General features: G+C 43.2%; 1 protein-coding gene across 5 annotated transcripts in view; it reads right to left on the bottom strand.

Moving 5' to 3' along the window:
* The window catches only part of ST3GAL3 (ST3 beta-galactoside alpha-2,3-sialyltransferase 3), a 184,114-nt gene that overhangs the window by 63,609 nt on the left and 103,715 nt on the right, over positions 1 to 16,790 (bottom strand). For all 5 annotated transcript variants that reach the window (XM_056355883.1, XM_056355881.1, XM_056355886.1 and 2 more), the window contains one exon: positions 13,574 to 13,668. In XM_056355883.1, coding sequence (XP_056211858.1) covers positions 13,574 to 13,668 — 95 coding nt within the window. The remainder of the gene's footprint in view (positions 1 to 13,573; positions 13,669 to 16,790) is intronic.

Below are 16,790 nucleotides of genomic sequence, written 5' to 3' on the forward strand. Positions count from 1 at the left end.
ATAGCTTCTATGTATCTTGCAACCCTCAGTGGTTTCTCTCCCATGAGCTCAGAATCCTTCTGGATCCATACGGACCTTCAATCATTTCCCTTTCCTGGTTTTGCGTATGTCTTCCTCGAGCTTCATTTATACTGCTTGTGAACGATTAGTCCCCTTCCACCTCCCTTGGGAGATAATAAATACCTATCATATTCTTCCCTTAAATATATTGGTCACCTAGTCCAAAAGCTGTTAGGAAACAACCCAGCTAAAAGGAATAAATAAGTCTCATTTCTTTACAAAAGATTAAAAGTGACACAGGAACATAAAGACGACTGACATCAAGCGATTGTTTACAGTGAACATAAATAGTTTTCCTAATAAACACTACTTACTGCCATCAGCACAGTTAGGGGACTCCCTTTCAAATAGAGAGTTATGTTCTTATTTATTATGTCCCTCTGCAAAAATTACAGGACAAGGCTGTGGGGCAAACACACAAGCTCGAGGCAGCCCATGTGCCAAACAGCTCTGAACCTGATAACAAGCTAGTGGGACACAAGGCAGACAAACAAAGGTGATAAACAGCAAACTCTGATGGTTACTTCTAGATTTGGAGAAATTTTTGACAGGGCACTACTGACAGCCCTGCCAACCATTACAAGCTGGGAACTGGGATTACTTTCACAAGATTGTATTTGGAGTAGAGTAAGGAAAGAGGAAATTTGTAGGGTAAACCAGCTTTGCTAACAAAATAGTGTTTTTGTTTAATTTTCCTTCATCTGCAGAATTTCTTTTGACACATTGGCAGCAGGCTCCCTCTCCAACAGGAATGCTATTTCCCTAAGTCTGCTGCAACAGCAGTAGGTTGTTGTGACCTCTAATGGCACCATGCCACAGTCCTCTCCTTGGCCTGTCTCATACATTGACTTTTGCTGGACAGTATACATTACCCTGGTTGTTTTCCCACACTCTCAGAAAAGAGACCAAAAGATTGCATGTCAAGGGCTGCAGCCTCCCATCTACCAAGCTCTTCTTATGCCAGGTTTGCTCTACCACCCACAAGTTAACACCTCGCACTACTTGGAGGCCATCCGTGATACGATATTAAAAGGCACATTAAAAGAATACAGTTGACTAATACACTCAAATAATTATGTTTTTCTCATCCTGCCAGCTAATTAGTAATGCCTTCATAGTGAATGCTCTGGAATGAAATACGACTACTTGTAGGACTGGATATGGCAGAATTTGGGGTGGGGATGCTCCCCATTCCCATCATGCAGAGAGAAAATACAAAAAACCAAACAACAATACAGGACACTCAGTACAGATTATGAATGGCCAAACGGGATATCTCTTTAACAGCCCCCACACGGTGGGGGGTCCAACAACACATGGCACCCAAGAGGTTTGGAAGTTGTACAAATCACAGCGTTATTATTTAAAACTGGTGAATGAAGCTCAATAAAAGACAAAGTACTTCACCACCAAGCGTTGACTTGCAGAAGGAACGAAGATAGCACAGATGCCCTCAGTGCCAGTTCGTCTAGTCTAGCACCCTCATCAGAAGCCAGGAGCAGGAGCCACCAGCACTATCAGGAAAAGCTACCAGCCTGGGCAGGGGAGAGATACTAGAGCTTTTTGATTGAGCTGGAACTCTACTAGAAGATAAGACACTGCTGCTGAGGTGAGCACTTGCATTTGGCGCCTTGCTCACTGGCACCAGGATGGAAGGACAAGACCTCCTTCAGAAGGAGCTTCTGTATCTTCTTGAGGCAAAGTCTGAAAGATCAGCAGATGCTGCTGTGGCTGATCTGCAACCTTCCACAAGACAATGAAGATACCCGCACAGGGAACCACTGGCAGGATCTTTTAGCACAGCTGGGTCAGGGTGGAGGGTCACTTGAAATCAGCACTGCAAAGACTACTGTCACAGACAGCGATCTGCAGGACACAGAACAGTGTTCATCTCCAGACTATAAGTAAAGAAAAGCAGGCACAGGGAAGCAAGTGCAGTATGTAAAGTTAATTGATGGAGCATGCTTTCTTCAGGGTAAGAGAAACAGAAGGGGCGATGAGCGCAGTCTGCATTAGATATCTATGTACTAAGTGATAATAGATGCCAGTACATGTTACAAATGCTACAAAGAAAAATTTCTTCCTGTTTCAAGTAACAGGATTTGTGCTATTTGTAACTGGCTGAATACTGATCTATCACGGACTGAAAGTGAGTTTTGCAGGGATAAAAGAAAGGCCAAGTCTTCAAGACCTGAGCCACTGAGACTGCATACCAGTGTACGTACAACAAGGTCGGTATCCTCATGATCTAGGCAATAATTGACATGTTCTATCTTCATGCAGTAGCTTCTGGGAAGATTAAAAAAAAAAAAATGTTCTAAAGAACAGTGCCAGAAAGGCTACCAACCCAGTTTTGATGTCGCACACATCATCATACACTAAACTTCTACACAACTTCCACTAAACCATTACCTGATTTAGTAACAAATCTGATCAGCAGCAGACCTGGTACGCTGCACCTTGTCCACAGAATCCCTTCAATGGGGTGGGACAGCAGTGGGAACAGCTGGTACCCAGGGCAGCAAGTTTCTCCAGCATATGCATATTCTTAAGGGAGAGGGATAAAGCTCGTGACTGGGACCTACTTGCATTGACCACAGCAAAGAACAAAGACGACAGCAACCCAAAATCAGTGTTTCAGGGGAGCACATTCTGTTCCTGATAACTGTCAGCTTTTCTCCATTCATCCACTGATTTTATTTTCTGGGATTTTTTTAAAAGGCACCAGCTGTATACAGCCCTTGCTTTAACATGAACCCATGCTTAAAGGAAAGATTGTTTTACTAGGGCAACAGCTATGCAAACAATTTGTTTTAATTCCTCCCCCCCCCCCCCCCCCCAGCTGGTTTACCCAGGTTGTGAAGAAACCATGGCATGGATGCAGACACAATGCTAGCCTAGGCACAACTCCTCTTGTGCTTGGCAAGCGACAAGAACAGACATAGTGGTGGGTGTGCTCTGCCTTGTATACCTGTACACCAAGGAGGGGCCTGAGCATACATGTTCCGAGTACTACAAAGGAAAAAAAATCCTTCCTGTTACAAGCAACAGGTATGTGTGCACTCATCTCTTGCTTCCAGGGCTCAGGCACACAGCCAGCTCAGGTGTAACAGAACTCATTAGCTCAGACGCATCCCCATTCAAACAGGTCTCTCATTTTTTGAGGGCCACTTCCAGTCTGTAAAAGTTTCAGCTATTTTTGTTCAACTCAGAACACCAGCAAATCAGCCCAGCAGACATGGGGCAGCACATATGCCCTGAAACATGAACCATGGAGAGCACGGTGCAGAGACCCGCAGGGCTTCATGGAAGCTCAGCTCAGACCAAGCAGAACTTATTACCTGCCATTCATTGCTGGCACAGAGGTGGCTCCTGCAGCTCCAGCAGCTCTACATCATTTTTACCCCGGACAAGGAGAGCTGGTAGCACTGCACCATGGCTGCCTTGCACTCTGCATGAAATCCTTTGGACATACTAAGCAGGCAGGAACAGAACAGCTTGGCAAACCCATGCACTTCTTCCCTGTCACTCTCCTCCCCTAACCGGTATGGAGAAGAGGTGGATTCATCTTCGAAAAGCATTTAATCTTTGGCCTCTTCCCGGCTGCCAAACAGGCAGCCCGGCAGGTGCTAACTGGCTGCACGTTTTGTGAAATACAAACTTCCCGCTGGAAACCAAATTCAAACATCAAACCTGACTCATTCAGATTCTCCAACAGCCATTCAGCGGCCACAGTTTTGGTAAGCGCTTGAAGGCTGAGTAAACTACTAACAGCAACATTGCTCCCTGTGTACTGTTCCTTCTATTCACCCCCACGAGACTGATGGCAGACTTTACTAATACTAAAGCCTTTCTCCATCAAACACTGATGTTTAAATGGCAATGGCAGTGCCATCATCCTTAGGGCTACAGATGTTAGCTTCTTGGGAGTGGCAGATGTCTGGGCAGCAGCTCAGTGCCAGCCTCCTCCAATAGTTAACTCCAACGGTTCACATCAGAAAGAGCAAATTGCAATGCAGTGGTTCTGCTTACCTGAAACCATCCATACAGTAGGCATAAGAACACAGTGTACATACATTTATTATCTATAGGGAGGAATGTTTGTGCTGTTTAAGCCTAGCTGAAGTGAACTTATTCCAACAGTAAAAACATGTGGCTTTTATACAGCTCCTTCAAGTCAAAGGCTATAAGGTGATACATATACACGCATATATAAACATATATGCATATTCCTGAACTCACCCTTCTTGGGTCCTCCATCTGCTCTCCTCATTTCTAAAAGCAGTAAATGTCTTTATACTCTGAGAGGATCAAACTTACTGAAGGCACAAGGCAAGTAAGTGACATAACTAGGAACAGAATAATGCCTCTGACTCCTAGATGAAGAGCCGTCTGCAAAGGTTTTCACCTTCAAGTAGCCCTCTGACTTACATGGTCTTCGCATGGGTCTGCTACCATCCTTTAATGATAAATTAATGGAAACGAACCCCAATATCCTGCATTTTCACCCTCACTTTCTCCCATTTTTAAATAATGAACACATCACCAGGGCAAGCAATCTACCGCAGTTTTCTGCAGCCACAGCTTGTTTATTCTATTTTTTTCTTGTCATGGAGAATTTAGATTACTGGGGAGGAGAGCGGGAGATTACTTAACCCATTCATCTATCAAGCACTATGCACACACTATTACTGTACAAACAAAGCAAGCACATTTTCCTCCTATCTAGAGGAGGAGTTGACTACATTTATCTAAGAATTCTGAGTTATCATGACATATTCTATCTGTTTTGCCTTATAACATCAGAAGATTCAAAAGCAGCTCTGGACTGCATGATTTCTCTGAATACAAGTACATCTTGACTTCAGGTTGACCCTAAAATTTTCAGACATTTGGAAAAACTAAAAGTAAATAGTTAGAAATTAGGCGAGCAGTGACCACACAGTGAGAACCAGCCTAAGTCTCAATTCCAGCCTTTTTCTCTGTTATTTATGTGGAAGAGTGGAGACCTTCACTGTGAATGTCAACAGCACTTAACATTGTTATTTCTAACGCATAAGCTTCTTGCTTGTACCCTTAAAAAAAAAAGATGGGAGACCTTTCCACAGGGCTTACTGCAGGCATCTCACAGGGTCTACCTTGTGCCTGCCTTGAAAGTAGGCAAATCAGGCTGTTCATGCACTCTCGAGTGGCCAAGAGAAGAGGCTGTCATTTTTCACGTTGTGCATACCAGCCACCTTCCTTAAAAATCAGCAAGTCTACATGCCCTTACTGCCAGCAGCAAGTATTTGAATACCACACGCTAGGCTCAGGGAACCGTGTGCTGCTGCAGTTGTTCACGTCTGCCCGTCGAGCCGCAGTCAGTGCCCATCTCGGCAGCTGGTCACCCAGCCACCCCTTCTGCAGGGCCCCGCGCATCAGCTTCAGCTTTTGAGAATACACTGACTGGAGTGATGTTGATAGACATCCCCGCAGCATGCCAGCAGTCTCCTCTGCATATGGGTCCCTGTCCCATGACAACAGGATGCCACGCGTGTGTCAGCTTCGTGGGGAGAGTAAGTGAAACACTACCAATGCATGGATTAAACAAATCACAATATTTACAAACAAGCTGTAAGCACAACCCCAGTGCATACTTTGCATACTTTTTTCAATCCCCCCCGCCCCCCCTTTTTTTTTAATACTACCCAAAAGTTCAGCTCTGTATAAAGTTCCTTCGTCCGCATTTTTTCCTTAAGATCTCGCTCCATACAGAATACGAGGATCGATGTTGTACAGAAGGATTTACCACCCTGGTGCCTAGCATGAGGCCATGGACCCAAGTCCCACCACATATTCCATCCCCCAGCTCTCTCCCAGAAATACTGTGTCCAGCTGCAGACACACATCATTATCGTATCTTAGTGAAGCTGGGAAACCAGTGAGTACAACAGGTATCAAAATGAGTCTGAAATTCTCTGCACCACCTCCTTTTATTATTGATTAGCTAACTATATGAGATCTCTGCAGGAGAAAGCAGCTACAAAGACTTCCAGAACTTTGAAGCAAATAACGAACACATGAACTGGCTCTCAAAGACAGTCAAGGCAGTTAACTGCAAACTGCAAGAATCTGTCCCCAAATCACCTCTTATGTGCAAATACAAGAGAATGGTTTCCTTTGGTCATTAGCTGTACCAGATTTAGGTGGTTTACTTGAGATACACCTTACTAACAACAGGACTTAAAACTGCCACTACTTCCAACATCCCAATATTTCCATTACCATTTTAATGGTATTAAGACAAATAGCATATAGTGTTGCACAGATACAATACACAACAGGAAAAAAAAACCCCAAAACTGAAGATGCATGGTACCTCCCTAAGAATTTCAGGAAAACCTGGCATGTATTAAATGTAAGCTCCAGAAAGCCCTTAAGGCCTTTTTTTATAACAAGATATAAATAAAATACATAACATTTGGCCTCTTCATTTACATCGTAGTTTTGGAGCCTTCAGGGATATTTTTTTCCAAGCTTTTCTTCACAACCAAGAGTTTGTTTTTTCAGAGTACAAGCTTAGTTCCCAACATAATCCCAGGGCTTGCAAAGTTGGAACATTAATTAAAAAAAAAATATGCCAAAAAAATGGGCAACATTTTGCAATAACCATGCATTAACCATTTTGATCCAAACTCAAGTTTGATACACAGGAAGCAATAAAACCTGTAGAAACAGGCTAATTCATGCCAAATAAAAATGGTCTTGACAGACTCACAATGTGCTGTCCAAAGACAAGTGGAAAAATAAATGCAGTCTTATACAGTGCTGTTCTTCCCTTTGTTTCTGCATTTCTGAAGCCCCTTCACAAGTGGCCAGGCAATGCCTTCCCAGGCAAAAAAATCAGTAACTACTACAGTGATTTCTAATTCTTCTGACCCTTGCAAAAGCATTAAGACGTAGCACTTCAAAACACAACTGCCAGAGACGACCTGCTCTTCCTTCTAGGAGGTAAAAGGCAGGAATAACATCCATATCTCAATTGCACTTCCAAAAATTCTGGGAAGAACTCCAATACGGAGTCATCCAATTAACCGCAAACTTGGGGGCTGAGATCTCCCTGGGGCACCTTTCCCTTCACAGTGGGTTGGGAGAAAGGCTATTCTTTAAGCACATTCAACAGCAAAGCATCAATTTTGATTGAAGTAAGCAACTGCACTGGAGGGTTGTACTTTCATCAAGAGAGCTCAAGAGTGAGCTGATTTAACTTCAAAATTCACAGTATAACTTCCTTCAGAGGCTTTATTCAGTAATGAAAAGCTGATTCTCTACCTCTTCTGAAGCTTTTAATTTTTCCCCCCTTCAAACCTCTCATTTAATTTCCTGAGGTTATAAAATCAGCTAGATTCCCCGGGGAAACAGCAACGTTTTTACAGCTATATTCCCATGTGATAATTGCAACTATTACCAATTTTGGTCAAATGTAAAATTCTAGTGAAAACTAGTTCAGAAATCTGCCTCAAACTCAAGAAGAAACAACAGTCTAGTGTTAGTACCTATTCTGAACACAGCTAACAGCTATACACGCTTGTGCTTCTTGCTTATTTGTTAAAGGAAGAACATGCGAAGAACAAAAAAATGCTCACAGTAGGAAAATCATCTGTACAACAGAGTACAGCTAACAAAATAAGGACAAAGTTAGAGAATTAAAGTGGAAAAGGAACACCTCATTGTCAAGCAGACCCAGTCAAATGTAGGGAATGTGTGTCTGCATGTGATACTCCAGCCTTTATAAAGAGCTGGAAGAGCAGGTCAGAAAAGACCTACTTTTCTGATAGTTTTTCTTTGGGTCAGTTGTAAATTTCAGTTGTGATGCCCAAGTGAGTATGTTTTCTCACAGATAAAGTATTGCTTATGCCAAGAAAGTTGATGTGGAAGAAAAAGCTATGCAAGAAAAGAACATGCATGAAGAGACGAGATCTTCTCCCAATAACATTTTGATATGCCATCTTCGGCATGCCTGAAAACTCAACATTTTCACTGAAGATGAATGACCTCTCCCCCATGAGACTGATGAAACCACTGCTACGCAGCACTGAACCACGGTTCTTCCCAGAAGCACTAACACAGAAGAAAACATCCAAATAAAACCAAGTACAAGAACAATTAACCATTGCACAATACATCTCATTAGCACTGGTGCTCTGGGTAAAGAACTAATTTCGTTGCCACCAAATGTGTCACCAATTCCAGATGCCCCTCTATCAGATGAAAATATGAAGTCTCCTGGCCATTAGTACACACTACATTTGATAAAACTGTAGCACTTCAAACATGTTCTTAATATCCTTTTATCACCATGGGGAAAAATTGCTTCCTAGATTCCTGGTGGGAGGCAAATTCTGAGGTAGTGACAAGACAGTCACTCCCTAAGAAATAAGTATCACCTTCAAAGACAAACTGCATTAGGGCCAACAAAGCAGCCCCTCTGCTTAAAGCAGTCTAGCAGGCACAAAGGTAGAAGTGAAGACCTGTAATTACTGCTAAGCAATGACACAATTACTGACTAAATGCATGGAAGAGGTATTACATGGATCACGTCTGTTTAGTTTTTTAGTGTGTGCCGTGCCATATGTTTTCACTTAAGTTCAATAAAAAAACTGCACCAACTCTGCCGTCCTCATTACACAGAGAATGCCAGATACTAGCTACTCTTTCTTAAGAAAGCCTTTTATATTCTTTAAGCCACATGTACTGAGAAATTCTATTAATAGTCAGGTATTTCTCCAGTCTTGTTTGTTGCCCTTCTCCAAGTAACTCTTTCCTTTTGCTTTAGCTACAGAGGTAAATTTGGGGAGGAGGCCCTCTGGGATTAATAATCTCACTAAACTATAAACAATGTTTCCATTGCTTATTCATTGACCAATTTAGCCCCAAAAGCAATGCACATGCCAGAGGATCTCTGCAACAGTATGGACAGCATGTGCGTATTCATACCTCCGTACGTTACACTTTTCTAGCTCTGGTAGAAAAGTGTGCAAATACAAAAGAAGTTTCAATTTCAAAAAACAGTTTCCATGTAACTCATTTAAGAGCCTGAGATTTCTCCTTGCTCTTCACTGAAAAAGCTGCAAGAGCAGGCTTGGTGGGTGCTAGGAAAGAATTCCTACAAGCAAATTAGGCCCTGACAAATGGTGAAACATGGGAGGCACTCCAACATCCCAGTTAATGCCGAAACAATAGCCTGGGACACGGGAGAGTGCTTGGCAGCCTGAGCTGTCCCCCAGAGGACATCTTGGCATTTGTAGCTTTTAGAGTTCCAACTTCTTGTTACAGTTTGATCTTCTCCACAACTCTTCAAGTTGTCTAATTTCACCACGTTCCTGAACAACACCCCTCGCTTTGGCTATATACACACCAATAAACAAACCGGCAGCGGGGCACGGGCTCACACTGTCCTACACGAGCCCATACCACTAAAGCGTTAGCACAGTCCCCGATGGTTTTCACCAGGACCAACTAATATTCTCCTCTCCAATTCTCACGCACTCAGAGGGTCACAGGCTAACACCGGCCAGTGACCTTTCCCGATAGGAAGCCCGGATAGAGCCACCCTTTTGCTGGGGGGGCGGGGAGGGAGTTAACCTGTTTGAACAATGAGCCTGGCTGCCTGCGGGACCTGAGGACAACCGTTTCATTTAACTGAGATGGAGGCGTCATTTCCAGGTGCTGACAGGGGCACACCCCATTTGTAGACTCTGTCAAGTCACACGGTGGGAGACAACAAGCTCAACGTGGCACTAACAGTCTCATTTTTAAGAGTAAGTGCAGTCAAGTATGACACTGACCTGTTTGACAACATGGTCATTCCTTATCGTTTAAAAAATCCTGATTCAGATTCTGAAAGGCAACCTTATATGTTTATAGCCAGCGGCAGAATTCACTGGGTGAAACCTAGAACCACTGTTACACAAAAGGCCATCTAGATACTGGTAGTGACACTTTGTGGTGCCAAAACCTAATGTACTCACACCTCTTCAGAAATATGACATACCTGTTTCTTTCCCTGTTCACACAGAGAAAGCAAGAGTTCCCACAAAGGCCTACAGACACCGGCAATGAGTGCAATGAGACCTTCAATCTGCTGTATCAGCTGCAAAACTCCTGACATCAGCTCCACTTTTATCCCAGGCTGCCGGGGTATTGGGATCAAGCAATTCGGATCAATCCCTGGTCCAGAACTTTGGTGAACAGAGGCAGAGTCAACAAGTACAACATGTACTAAAACTCTGCCCATTTAAGACGGGTTAAGGAAAAGATACAACTGCTCCTCATAAACTCCTCTTCATCTACTTCCAATACCTTGCAGAGGGCTCTTGGAAGACCACTGTTCAAAAAGAGCTTGCACAAGGCCTCCTACTGTGTGCCTCTTCTCAGAAAATCCTGTTCATAAAGCAGTAAGGTCACCACCTGCTTACTCACGTGTTTGTTTCATTTAGCAGACAAGTAATGACTAAGGCAGTTAACTAGTGATAGCAGCAGTTTCCAGTCTGACATGAGATGTGCATTGTTCCTACTGCAATAGTCCATTTCAGAACCAGCATCATTTGGGGGAAAGTCAAAAAACGTTCATATTAAGAACCATATTCACCTTAAGGACTCATACACACAAATGCTCTTGGAGAGAGTGGAGCACTCTGGTCATAAAATCCCCTTGCGCAGGCTAATGGCCAAATCAGAAAATGACCAATGGAGAAAAGAAGCGCGCATTCTTTCATGAAGGCACACTGTTAAGCTTTTTATATTATAATGAGTACTTCTTAGCATCTGGAGATGGGAGACTGCCTTTACAATCCAATTCTTTTTGAAGAAAATTAAGATCCCTGATGAACTGTGTCAAAATGATCAGCATATTGCCTTCTCCTTGATATGATCACCGTCCTGTCCTGAGAATTTCTGAGCCATTTCTACTTTTTTACATATAATTTATACAGACTTGTCACTCCAAAGTAGTGTAGTAGCAATTAGCTTTGTAGACAATGCTCCTCAAAAGCTGCTTTCCCCTAAAGATTCCAAGATTTGCTCTTGCAATCTTGGAATTGTTCTTTCTTGGACCTGTAAACACCAAGCGATGGATGAAAAAGGACTTCTTTCAAATTTTTTGCTGAGAAAAAGCAAAGAGAAACTTAGCTAAAAGTCTGAAGAATACAGAGAAACTTGAACAAGAGAAAGCAGAAATGGTGGATGAGCCTCCAAGCTGCCGAGAATCTCTTGATTTCATAACTTGAGTACTTTCAAGCTACCACAGATTAGTTTCTGGGAGTTTCTTGGAACATGCAGCTTTACTGAAAGGGAGCTCATCCTGCAACTATATTTCACACCAAACAAGAAGCCATTTTGCACTTGGACTAGAAAACACTGGGTGATATTCACTGAAGTTCTCAGCAAAATCTTCCCATTACCAACCCAGCTACAGACAGTATCTATAAACACCGGCCGCCTTCCCTAGTGTGACGCACGTCAGAAATCCCAGCTGATGGTGTCACAGGGCTGCCTAATGCACAGAGCAAAACTCCTGCCCCGTCTGTTTCACCACTGGTACATCTCTCTACACTTTCTCAGCCACCCCGAGTGCTCTTTTTCCCATGCACAACCCAGCTCTGATAGCCTTCATCTCACACCAGCACGTGACTGAGCTCCACGCTGCCTGCCTGGGTTAGTTGTTTGGATATCATTAGATTGCCCTGACTGAAAGCCCTAATGAGGTGTTGATCCCATCATCCCATCACTCAGCTGAGCCAGAATGCATCCCGTGGGACAGCCAGAAAAGACTGATGCAAGAATTCCGAGTGATGTGTAACATGAAAGGGCGCCATTCGCATCGCTAGGACTCACAGCCTGTCAGCATGGCCATTAGAAATGCTGGGCTACAGAGATTTATAATTCAACCCTCCCACACAGAGAACTTGCTCCAGACTGAAACTTGGCACAAATTTCAGTCCCAGGAGGGCATTAAAAAAAATAACCCATTCAACGGTTTCTGTCCCATGGCTTCAGCTCACAGCCATTTAAATAACGACAATTTCTCATTTCTCTTTTTAACTGAGGAAATCCAATATAAAACACCAGATTTACATAACATTGCAGTGGTGATACAAGCTGGCAACAAACCCAGGAAGCAGGCTGCCAGAGCCGTTCCGTCATCCCCTTTTGGTGAATTTCTCCATTTGGATTCAGTTTAACGGAATGATTTTTATTAGGTCTAGCTGACATCATCTGTAATCTACAAATCCCACCTCCACGCTGGTCAGGCAGCTTGCCCTAGCTTTGTACACCTTATGTGCCTCTTAGAAGGGGACAAGCCCTCCTGTGGTCAATGCAGCCTTCCACTTGTGCCGTCACTGTTATTTCTTTGCTGCAAATTCTGCTGGCTGATCTAGAGGACAGTAATTAGTTGCCTATTGAGCTGCAAAAGACCAACTGGACAAGGGATGGACATACACAAAACAAAGAAGGGAACTGATGCAAGCCAAAATAAATTTGTCAGTAGAGCTCTGAGTTGATCCAAGACTGCTCTGACAACTGCCACACCTGCTTCCAGGGAGAGAGACAGACTCCAAGCCTATTGTGGCCGCAATCTTTACCAGGTATTTCAGTTCCTGCGGGTACCATCTATAATCTTGAGTTTGTCAGTGGGGAAAAAAAATTCAAACCTTTGAAGTTGATGCAATACCACAAACGCTTCTTAATAAATGCATCAGACTTCAGGAAGTCTGCAGCAAATCACTGCAGTGTGCATAAGCCTTCTGCTCCACCATCATTCACCCAAAGAGGCCTTTTGTAGCACATGTGGGATAGTTAGGAGCTTGTGTCACCTGCAAAATGTATCATCTGCTGCGCGGACTACTGGCTTCCACCTCATCACCACCCCTGCTCTGCCACAGCATACCTGAGACGCAGCCCTTGCTGCCACACTCCAGCATATAATAAATCATCACCAAAGCACCTGAATGAATCTTTTTCCTGTTTGTTATACAAGTCGACAAGTAGCACACCTATAGAAGAATTATATTACCAAATGCTATGAGAAGAAAATGAAGATTTGTATCAGTGGTCAACCCCAAGGCTCCGAAACCCAGAAAGAGAAGTCTTTCCTGTTCTTTGGAGAATTACTGACTCAAAGATATTTTAAATCATTTTGGACTCTCTCTGCTGTCAGCAAAGATGCTACAAGATGTTATGGCAGTGAATGTCAAAATGCTTCTTCCAGAACATGGTAGTAGGTCTAAATTGCCATTGTTGCACTGACTCTTTGCACATACTAAACCATCCTCCCTAAGACCAGCCTCTAAGGTCCACATTCCGGCGGTTAAAATCCTTCTGGATCTCTGAGAGCTACATGTACAATATTTTTCTTGAACAGGGGACAAAAGCTGAGCCCGGGGACCACCTGAGCTTTCAAAATGGAAAACCAAAAAGGGGCAAGCATCTGCAGAACCACCTTCTTTTCAACAGCTGCACAGTTTTCTCATACCTTGTCCTTTAATTCCAAAGGGGGGTACAAAGTCCCTGATACGTGCCCATTTCCTGAAGGAATCATCCAAGAACATTGGTGCCGGCTTCGAGAACCTGAGAAAACCAAATTGAGAGAGAAATTAACTCCTGTACTAGGAAGGATACATTTCTGTAGGGAGGTTGAAAGAATCCGTACCTAAGTGCTGATTCTACATTATCACTGGCAATATAGTAACATGGAAGATTTTACTTTTACCCAAAGGTGCCTGCAGTGGAACAAATCTGTCAGAATTCGTGCCACGAGGCCACCCAAATCATTCAAGTTATGAGCCTGGCAATCATTTCCACTCAACAGTTTAGAGCTTCCCCGCTATTGTTTGGCTATTAATTTAGCTAAAATAAGTTTTAAATTGCATCCAGAGTTTAGGCAGTTTTACTTCCAGCTTTGTAAGCACAAGCCAATTTATGTGCTGTCCATGCCAGCATGTGAGGAAGGGGTGCAGAGTTGCCTTTATATCATTCATTACATATAAGCCTGCTGCTTTGTGCAGGCGTGAATGCACTGGGCAAATGCATGCGGAGGGCAAGGCTGGGTGCTTATCTGCTGTCACGGCTGCTCCTGCCTTGCTCATACGCACAGACCATCACAACACAGGCAAGAAAGGAAATAGCTCAGGAGATCATGAAGCAGGACTTAGTTTACAGAGAATGGAAATTCAGTACAGATGTAGGTGTTTTCTTTTGCATTCATTAACATACAAATGATTCAAGAGAGGTCCCTGCCAAACCAAACAGTTGTGATGTATCCAAAATCACTTACAAAAGAGAGAACTAGTCCTTCTAAACCATGTCATTATGTGAATTTATTGTCCTAATTACACCCTCAGCACACAAACACAGCAGCTACTAAAAATTTGTCTCTTCTAGAAACAATCAGTTCAGTGGCCAGATAGAAGGAAACCATTAGCAGAAGAAAGTACAGAAATATTAACTTTCATATGGGACCACTTCTGAGTGTACCAAGATCACCGCTAGGCAATGGCTCCACTACAGCCATACTGCAAGTGCAACGTACACATACCTGAAACAGACACAGCCTGGCTAACCTAGGTAGTAGTAGTGGGATAGATGTAACGCACCAGTTTAATCCTCCCTTCAAGCTATTTTGCACTCAGCGTGTGACTCCATGCTACTGCAATCAGATAACTTTTGGACTTGAACTACCTGATTGAAGATAAACTCATCTACACTACAACAGAGCCAGGTACAGAATGTGGCTGATCTAGAAGGAAAAGGATGTTTTTCCAGAGCTGAAGATATGAAAGGTTCTATATAACTTTACCTGGGAAAAGGTGGGGAAGATGCGTTAGATATATTAAAGCTTCTGAAGATCTTAATTAAAAAACAAACACACACAGAGGCCTAATTAAAAAAAAAAAAAAAACACAAAAAAAAAAAACCCCAGGATACAGTAATACTCTCAAAATATCCTAAAAAACTTCAATAACCTGACAAATTAGTTCTATGTTTTTTCAAGCATCTTGGTGCACTGAAATGCAAGTATTGTGTTACACCGGTGGGTCTCTAAGGAATTATCTCCACCTCTTTCCAAAATCAATAGAAGGAATCTTTGCAGGATTTTCATACAATGCGAGAGCTTTCATAACCTGAATGGCTACAGCACAGATGTTCACAGCTCTCACTTTAGAGCTACCACTTGAACTAACAGCAGAAGCCAGGTCCCACAGAATGGTTCGTGTTCTCCCTAAGTGGCAGCTGCAGTGAAGGAGGACCGCATTGCCTGGGAGTCACCAGCATCTTTGGGCTGGTTTGTTAGGTCACCGAGCTACTCTGGTCCCTGCTGTGACATGCAATCTTCAGGAAAATTTTGGATGCTTCAGAAAATGCATATATGAGCAGGTTTTGTTCTCCTCTCCAGAATCAAAAGGATCCCCTACAGTAACGCTACAAAGTAGGGCAGTGTAAATAAAAAACTTAGCCAGTTCAGTTGCCTGTTCAAGAGCACTGCACGAGAAAGAAGGTACAGGCTGTAAGGTCGGGCCTAACTCAGAAGTTGGTATTATTTATCGATGCAATTAACTGGCCTATTTGCAAGTCATATACCAGTAAAAGACAGTTTATAGTAGTCTGACATGGAGTGTGGAGTGTCTCTCCCTCATGCAATCCCTTTCCAAGGTGCACCGTAAAACCAGGAGGAAGGTCAGATCCTCTCCTGGGACTCCCTGGGCCCCAAGGGGAGTCCCCAAACTCAGGTGAAGCACTAGCAGGAGCGATCTGGTGCTCTGTGGTGTCCCTTCTGCATGTGACAACCAGGGGATCAAAGTGATGCCCAAAGAGAAGTGTGAAGTGGCCATTGGCTTTTTTTCTTGTATTTGCTACAAGTTAACTTAGGGATTTTTCTAGCAAATAACATAATAGCCTTAGACCACCTACTATTATTTGGTAACATTTAACACTACTGTACACAGACCTAGGGACACTTTCAATTCATACTTTGGCTTCATTTAAGAGGAGGGAGGAATGGCTTGGAGGGAAATACTATATTCATATGGGGAAAAAAGGAGCAAACTAGAGGATATTTAGGTCCCATAAATCTTGAAGCTAATTCCATTTTGGAAATATTAAGAAATCATGAATGCTATAAGCTCATGATCTATGAAAAACACGTTGCCACCTCAATAAATCAGAGCAGGCCAGAACCGATGTCCAGCAGTGACAGGGAAACGCTGTCTGCCAGACCTCTCCAGGAGCACGGCTGTTCTGTCTCGGCTCTGAAGTGCGTCTGGTGTATTCTAGGACCCTTCAGGAAATATCAGGATATGCCTCAAACAGGCCATGGGAATGCTCTCTGCAGAGCACCTAAAATACATTCCAAGGAATGCGTGGGAGTTTGTCAAACAGAAAAAGTAAACGTTTCTGAATGATGTTACATTTTGTATCTACTGAGCCGCTTGCCTACCGAACGCTGCATTTTACCCTAGTCATCTGTCACGGCTACCTAAAGGCAGGTTAGCTTCACCAGCAGACACAGCTCCAGAACTGAAATGGGCTTGCGCTCTATGGGCAAACAGCATGCAATGGGAGTCTGAATTTTTCAGATTTAAACTTTAAGCACTTCCTCTCCACCTCATCCTAAATTACAGAACAGACATAATGCAGCCTCATAGCACATGACAGCCATGAAAAGATGAGAAATTTCAGTGTTTGTGGCACAC

Source organism: Falco biarmicus, chromosome 11 (genome assembly GCF_023638135.1).
Source record: "Falco biarmicus isolate bFalBia1 chromosome 11, bFalBia1.pri, whole genome shotgun sequence".
In the NCBI taxonomy this organism is placed as follows: Eukaryota; Metazoa; Chordata; class Aves; order Falconiformes; family Falconidae; genus Falco; species Falco biarmicus.